General features: G+C 34.0%; 1 protein-coding gene across 1 annotated transcript; it reads right to left on the minus strand.

The window, feature by feature from the left end:
- Positions 1–6,169, minus strand: LOC120282607. The gene is made up of 7 exons (XM_039289443.1): positions 5,980–6,169; positions 3,710–3,984; positions 3,561–3,616; positions 3,392–3,470; positions 3,150–3,288; positions 1,781–1,894; positions 1–415 (listed from the first exon to the last, which is right to left on the minus strand). The coding sequence occupies exons 2-7, from the start codon at positions 3,880–3,882 to the stop codon at positions 224–226; spliced, it is 753 nt and encodes a 250-aa protein (XP_039145377.1). The 5' UTR covers positions 3,883–3,984; positions 5,980–6,169; the 3' UTR covers positions 1–223.
- Positions 6,170–8,919: the final 2,750 nt, after the last annotated feature.

Genomic DNA, 8,919 nt, shown 5'->3' on the forward strand with positions numbered 1-8,919 from the left:
TCAATAAATAGTTGACCTTTGTGCCATTTTACAACAATATTCTAGCTTTAGAGTTACATTCAAACTACAAACTCTAACCAGGATTGCCACGAAATCTTAAGAAATTATGCTTAATTTCTTCAAGGTCAAATCTTTGAGTTACAATTGGTTTGGCGATTAAGTCAGCATCAATGCGATGCGCATCATGCAAGAGATCAACTACATCAAATGGAAATGTAGAACATCAGTTAAGAAGGCTGTTACATGTATGAACACCAAGTGCAGCAGCAAGGTGCCAAGCGGCATGGATGTATGGAGTTTCGGGAAAGTAATCATCAGCAACAAAAAGCAGACCCCCTAAAATCGATGACATTGTGTGCATGCTATGCGCCGTCCTCAAACCTGGATTTGTTGAAGCTCGTTTAACAAATGCTACCTGGCAACAGAATAGTGCAGTCAAGTTAATTTGGTAATCAAGAAGCATAATCATTTTACATTTACTTTTTTTTATTTGTCAGAGCTAGTTTGAAGAGAAAAAAGAGATGTCATAACTGCAAGGAGCCAGCATATGCAGATGAAAATAAAAGCACATAAAACAAACATGAAGCATAATTTGATAAATGATATTAATGAGACGTACATTATATCAAATATCGCACTCAAAGCAATATGGGAATTAGTAGTTCAGCATAACAACCGAACTATAGTTTGGTGCTAATTTGAGCTGCAACTAAGTTGCAAGGCAAAGGCAAATTTGCTGCCTGTGCATCTCTGGGCATACAGTAGTAACTTGAAAGTTAATTACTGCCTCCATATCATGAAAAAATAAGAATGTATGCTTTTAAATATGTAACAATTCCCTAGACAAAAATAGTGACAAAAATCTCAAATAACATGCACATTCAGAACAATGAAAATTCAATGTTCATTACTGATTATTGAAAAAGCATTCTCCATTGATGGTGCACAGGTAATGAGAAAAGAAATATATAAACTGCCCTCAAACAATTATCCTTTACTGTCACCATTCTGCAACCTATACAGTGTGTTTCCTCAAAAGTACTAACTCAACATATTTACTAACAGGACACTGAAGAAAAGGGAACTAAAAGATTTCCAAAAGGAAAAGACTAGAGACAGATGGAGGAGTCTTGTCATGGTTTAGACTTCCCTGTCTCATATTCTCTGGGTTGATCCGTTTGTGGATATCTTGCAGGAACTGTAGGTTATTTTGCTCAGAAATTCCCATGAATAAAATTTGATTATTAGTTTTTAAACAATGAGCCTTTGAGCTATTCTTCTGTGAGTCTTAAGTAAATCAAAATGCTGTCTATAGGTCTGTGGAATTGTTTTCTCAAGTTCATATTTCTCTTATTTCATTCAACTCTAGGATCTAATGCAAATTTAAAGTCATTCTTTTCCATAACTTTCTATTAGTGCATGATCATGGTAAGAAATGCATACTAGAGTCTTGGAATCAACATAATTAACCTTTTGTCCTGGAAGATGTGATCTTGTAACTCAAAAAATAAATCTAAAAATAAACAAAAAGAATCAAGGAATATAACACACTCACACGAGAAAACAATGCAATAAATAATCCCCAAAATTTTTCCTAAAATTACTTCAAAATTGTTCAATGGGTGGAAATGTAGCTATTTTATCATAAAAGAAAAAAATGACTAACTCAAATTGGCCATCAAAATTCTTCTAAAAAGAAGAACATCAAATTATAATTTGGCCGACTTACTGGCATATACCTAAAGCAGACATCTGGTTGATAAAATCTAAACATATTTACCTCCATCATGCCGGTGTGAACAGCTGAAACCATAAACGGTTGAAATGGCAAGAGCAATACTGATGCTGCCATAAGTAATTTCGGATTTTCTTCCCTGAGTGCTCTAGAAAGACACTGAAAGGAAAAATTTTTCAATAAATCAGGCAAATTTCAAAAATACAATACACTACAATATAATAATAAATCTATAAAAACATTCCTACTTTTCAAGAGTAGATTGCTGCGCTAATATACTGATTTCATCTTGTAAATACAATGGTATAACTTAAGCATGCCTTCAAGGCATTAAAAAAGGAATAAATATATATTACTTTTTACAAACTGTCCATAAGATTCCAATCATTGTTTATTATTTAACTTGTCTACAATTTTTCCATAACACCCAAAATAAAGGACAACTTCAAAGGATAACATAATAGTAGTCTGATAAAAGATGTTATAACCTAATTTTAACATGTGTTTCTTTGGGTAAAAAAAAAAAAAGAAGTCTGCATCTTTTCCTGGATTAGCATGCAAAAACATATTCAAATAGACGCATGCAAGTGCATCTACTTGATGACAGGGCAAAGGAGGATATTGCATTTTTATTTTGGATATAACTACTACTATTTGCAAATACAGTGTCTTTCTTTCGGTAATGTAAGAATCAATTCTCAATGCAGAAAGGACCATGAACTGTCCGTTGTGCAGATGGAAGATTTTGCTTCCAAATTCAACCACTAGTAGCTCATTGATAAGAAATTTTAAAAGAGTTTGTAATATTAAAGGGAATCAATCAAAGCTTTAGTAAAAACTAGACAGAGTTCAATTCTGCTCAAATAAACTAGAGTCATCATTGGTAGGGAAATTAGTTGATGCTCTAGATAGCCAGATCACCAGACAACCACAGAAAAACTAGCAAACCAAACAATTAATTTCAGTTTAATCAGGCGCACTCCTTAAGCTATTAGTCAAACTAGACTTGAACTTCTCCAAAGCGGGCAGTATTGAGTTTAGGTTAGATTTGAACCTTGGAGAAACAATTAATCCAAATTGAACTGACGTTGAATAAAACTTACACAAATAATAAATAAATAAATAAATAAATAAGTAAGTAAGTAAAATAAAACAAAATAAAAATAAAAATAAAAAAGATAATTCTATCCTCCTCCAGAGCAATCAATAAGAACCAAATAGTTTAATTTACCTTATATTCAAATTAATAATACTTCAATTTAGACAGTTCACATTAAGCTAAAACCTACAAAGATTAAATATTAAATCATTAGGACAATCATATCAACTGGTGACCTGTCAGTTCTTTCAGATTGGAAAATAAATATATACCACAAATCAGAAAGCGCAATGCCTGCTAATACTCGAAACTTACAACTGTTGTTGCAGCTATTGCTGTGTAGTCTGCCCATCTGAAATATTTTCTAACTTCTCCTCTTGAACAATGGTAAAGAGTTGAGGCTACTCCAACTCCAATTAATGAGTTAGCATACAGAGCAGAGCTCATATTTTTCCTGCATTCCTAAGATATTCAATGTGTAAATTACACAATAGAGATGCAGAGAAGAAACCAAGTAGGTTTCAATTGATTTTTTCTATTTATAAATAAAAACTTGCCTTGGTGCTTGAAATCCTAGAAAAATAAATGGGAGTGACGTTAGAACATTAGCTATGGTTTCCATAATACTCTGATCACCTAACAAGAAGTAAAACAAACATGTTAGCAAAAGGAATCACACTAGAGAGGGGAAGCGAAACAAAATAGAGATCATCTTGTGGAGCACACCGCGAAGATTACAGCGTACAGGCCTTAGACATGGTGGCCGCTGTTGCCAGATTCGTCTGATAAGGAAATCATAGTAGATGAACAACGAGCAATCTTCTTGCAAAAGAAAATAACTCGCATCTGATTTTTCAAAAAATAATAATACTCACTGAAGTGGCAAACTTAGGTTTCCACCGATCTCAGAAGCCTCTGCAGTTGAAAGATCAAAGTCACTGGCATGAAGTGTTTTCTCCTTATTGCATGGAAATTTGTGCACAATCTTCACTCCATGAAGCCCCTCTAGGACACTAGATGGGCTTGACTTACTCCCAGAGCCCATCATTTATTTATCCGAGTAATCCCAGCAGTTTGACAGCGATAAAGAATGTCCAGTAGTCAGCGGACCAAGTGTTAGCACTTGAATCAGATTTTTCTGAAATGTTTACTGAACCAATAGATCATTTCAGATTATTAAAAAGGGACTTCTACAGAAAGGATACCAGGGACAATTTTTTATAGCAAGAAGGGCCTAAACTAGGTGACAACAAAAGAAAGGAAATGAAGCATAAGCAAAAAAGTTTGCATCTGCGAATGCAGCACAGCTAAGTGTAAAGTAGGAAATGAAGATTTTACAGTTATAAAATGCAGGAACTTTGGTTCCTCCTATCACATTTTACCCAAACCCACTGTTGTTTGTATCTTGAAAAGAAATTGTTTATAGGAAGTCTAAAAAAAACACACGAAGGATAGCACTCACTTTTGATTTCGAGTGAAACTCTGATCCCAAATTTAAGTCCAATGTTTCATGCCAACATGGAAAGGAAACTTATACTTCTTTCTTCCCTTCCAAATCCAAACAAATCTGAAAAAAGTTGCATGGACTAGATTCATTCTTAGAAGAATCTAAAGGATATTATTATTTCTATGTGGCGGCTTTTCTTATTGATTCCCTTAAGTCTTAGATGAGCACATTTATTAGATCTTTTCATAACAAACTAACTAAACTAGACATGAAGACATCATTAAGTATCACCGATCATCTTCGCATTAAGTCCCATACAGTATGCCGAAGTCTGAAAGTTAAATAATCCGACCATACAAATAAGTAAACTAGCTTGACTACTGCCCAATTAGCACACATTGTCGTTCTTTTGCTGACAATAATCTCTTCCTAATGCTTGAATCGGGCTCAAGTAGAACCACATGTACTGAATCAGCATCAAATAAGCTCAACTGAATTTGAGTTATATTACAAGTGTCAAGAACTGATCCATATCATCGTATGGCTACCAAGTTTCTGTTGAGGGACCTAAAAGAAAAATTGGCCTTATTGTTGGAATTTCAATCTGATACTCCCGCTGCTCTATTTCATTCCTCCATTTTCTTGACATAATTAATTCCCTCTGTAAGAATCTATCACAAGAAAATGCCTTTCTGTACCCATCTCACCAGAGAAAGCAAGTATTAGAAGGCAAATGTTGCTATTGCACACAAAAGCCTAGCTGAGCTTTCAATGAGAAGAGAGTCTAACAAGTGTTAAGGATGGCAAAAAAGAATAGCTCAGTTAAAGCCATGATACACAAAGTACATCAGTCTTGAAGAGGAGACAGATCTTAAACATACAATAGTGTATCTAACATTCTGCTCAGATTATCACCTTTGAGTAATAACTTACAAAAAATTATATCTCAAAAAAATAGGCGAGGGATAATGGAATTAAAGAAAAAAAATCTCGTCACAGTCAATGCTAGCAAGGGTTTGAAAAAAAAGGATACTTCTTATTGAAATTTCCAAATCTATCAATTCGATTTGACCAATGGAAAAAGCATCAAGTATAGAACATAATAGTACTAATACAAGAAACTCATTAGATACTACTAAGACCAAATGAGTAAGCAGTCTCAAATTAAATCCAATGTAAAACACATGACAGTACCAATACAAGAAAACCATTCTTATGAACCATTCACTATAAAGATTTGAATTATTTCAAATTGTTGATCACTCTACTCTACAACCAAAAACAAGATTGCAAGTGTGTATACACAAGAAGCAAATGAAATCACCGAAATGTTAATAAGAACGAAATAATTAAACGCACTCAAAAATTAAATCCAATTTAAACCATCCACTATCAAAATTTTAAAAAAAATCCTAACTTGTGTAGAGCATTCTCAAGCCAAGAGCAAAATTGCAAGTGTGCATTTTCAAAGAAGCAAAGGAAATACACGGATACTACCAAAAACAAAGCAACAAACATTCAAAACACAAAAATTTAAATACAAAAAGCGCATTCCTACAGATCATTCAGCATTTAAACTAGGAATTATTACTACTTCTTTGAGCACCCACCCTCTAGCCAAGAAACACAAGAAGCTAAGCAAATAACTAAATCCTACTAAACAACCAAATACTGCAAAAGAGGATTCAAAGTGCTTACAAAGATTGGGAGGACGATGATCCTCCCCGGTTGGCTTGGTTCTGCGCAGACGCCGAGGAATAGCTCTATATATTTGTACGCTGAGAAAAATGATGCTGATTCTACAGCATCTTCCGAGCGGGAGCTTTGGGCATATTCCCGGTGGCGCAAAGATTCTATAAGCCCAAATGCGTCTTGATTCGGAGAAAAGGCTTCGTAAAAGGAAGGTATTGAGCAAGAGCTTGGAATTATCTGGAGAGTAGGTGGGTCCGGTGAAGCATGTTGGTGGCTGGAGGACCTCAAAAGAGAAAGAGGGCCAACTAGATCATTGTTAGTAGTATTTACTCATTGTTTTTTAATAATCTGACTATTAATTGACTGTGGAAATGTTTAGTTGTACCCATTCCGATGTAATTTTTACTTGTATATTTTAATTAATTTATAAATTAAAAAAATAATTAATATTGGTTTGTAGTCTAAAATTTATAAAAAAAATTATGTTTATTTTTGTAAATTATTTCTAGGGAAAATTACTGTTTGCTCTTCATAATATTCAAAAATCCGTAAAAACCCCCTCCAACTTTTGTGCACCCTGAACAACTCTTCTGTTATAGTTTAAATTCTCTTTTACCCCTTATTGGTCACTTGAAATGGGTCCATATTATGAAATTTCATTTTTGCCCTTGCAAATGGTGGGAAAAATACCGCCCAATCACATCATGTCTAACCTTTATGTATACAATTGTACATTTTTTTTTTGCCTTCCTGCTTATTTTTTGCCAAACAAAGTTTAAAAGGCTTATTACATCTTCTTCTTCTTCTTCTTCTTCACCTCATTTGGTTCGTTCGATTTGAGTTCTGCCAGTTTCTTGATAAAGTGAGAATTTCTTCGTTGCTCTTAGTTTGATCATTCTATGGGAAGGGAGTAACAACTTATAAAAATGCAGGGCTGTTATGGAGAGTTTTTGTGCTATTGCTAGATACAACGGGGAGGGACGAGTACTAATGTTCACGGCGCTGACTTCTTGGGAATCAGTGTTAGCTGAGATATGTGAGCGATGGGGTCTCGATATTTCCCGTGTCAGGGTAAAGTTTATCACACCCGATGGGCATAAAACAGTTTGTCCAGTAGAAAACGAGGTTGACTTCTAGCGCATGTGTCATGTGTACTCCATCTTCAAAAGCGCTGTAGTCGATCTTATTGTTGAGACAGATGATGTGCCATTGTTGTATCCTACTGAAAACGATTTATTTTCGTTGTAAAGTTCTTCTCTTTTATGTTTATGTAGTCGTAGAAGTTAATTATTGTTTAATTATCCCATTTACCTTTTAAATATATTACGTTACCATTTACATGTTGCTTTCTCCACTTAAATTATTTTGTTTTTGTTTAAATATTTGCTTTACCGTTTAAATTATTTACTTAACGTTTAAATATTTTTGTTACCGTTTAAAACATGTTTAGTTACCGTTTAAACATTTTATGTTTCCATTTAAAACATTGACCTTTTCCGTTTAAACTGAAGTGTTGGTGGGAATTCGGATTCTGCGAGAGCTCCCGTTCCACCTCATAGCGACCCTGACGGTGTGGCATGCCTTCCTTCCTCGTCAGATCAATCTGAAGTGTTGTCGTTAGATATCGGACAACGTTTTCAAGACATTTTCAACTGTAGATCTTGCAATGAAACTGTCGCCGACTAGGCATTGTAAATAAACAATTATTTAAAAAGAAAATAACATATTTGAGTGTCAACTTTTGATATTTAAACAGAGATATTGACGTTTAAATGTTTTACTTAAACATTTTGGGAATAAAAAAGACTATTGTAAATAAATAAAAAGTTATACATAAACTGTAATAATTGGCACAGTGACAATGATATTTAAACAATAATAAAGATATTTAAACAAAGACAATGATTTTTTAAACATGGAGACACTTTTATTTAGACGTTAACTTCGAAAAATAAATATAAAACTAAGAATTTAAACAGAGACAAAGATATTTAAACAAAAACTATGATATGTAAATGATATACAATGTTATTTACATGGTAACTCTATTGTACAATATTATATATCAATCTTTTTTCTCCCCCGTCGATGAATCCTCCTTTTCAGTGATGCCGGTTGCGCTCCCTTTTTTAAGTATGCGGGTAACATGCTTTAAGCGCAAGTAAGGGACGTCCTCTTGCGGTAGCCGTAGCTTTTAATAGTTGAGCAGCTGTTCGATAAACCGCATAACGTAGAGGGTGCAGTCGACACTTCCTCATTTCTGCCTTGGGGGTATTAGTGTCGTGAACAAGGGGGTAGGCTAGAGTAGCCGATTAGCCAAGGTCCATATCGACACAATAATCGAATAACCTCTGCTGTCGAGATTTAAAATTTGATGTTAGAATCTCGACTAAAAGAGCACTATTCATAAAACTCTAGTTATCAAAACACTTACCATCTCTCCGGCGTCTTTGTAGTATCACCCATTAACTAGGTTGACCTCCATAATCACAAGCCTGCGACAATAACTATATATTAAACAGTATTTAGACAAATTTAAGATGAAGTAAACTTTTTTAAACGGTAAACTAAATTCTTAAATGAAGACATAAATATTTAAACAGAAAACTCACATTTTAAACAGAAACAACAATTGTTAAACAGATACATCAAATGTTTAAATACAATCCCATTACTTAAACAAAAACCTCATTTTAAAACTGCAACCATATCAACATAAAGGGAAAACCTACATTGTAAACATTACACAGCATAACAATCGAAAAATCTCTTTTGATCATGTACATAGATGAAAAAGAAAACCAAAACAAAACCCTAGTTGATGAATCTCCCTGCAGACTTCAATATCATCCAATAAAAACAGAACCACAAAACGACACCGAAAATCTCTTTTTCTAACAGAATTGTTTAAAAATAAAACCATAAACACAACTTTTTCAACGGCGT

The sequence above is a fragment of the Dioscorea cayenensis genome, chromosome 18 (genome assembly GCF_009730915.1).
Source record: "Dioscorea cayenensis subsp. rotundata cultivar TDr96_F1 chromosome 18, TDr96_F1_v2_PseudoChromosome.rev07_lg8_w22 25.fasta, whole genome shotgun sequence".
NCBI classification, from domain to species: domain Eukaryota; kingdom Viridiplantae; phylum Streptophyta; class Magnoliopsida; order Dioscoreales; family Dioscoreaceae; genus Dioscorea; species Dioscorea cayenensis.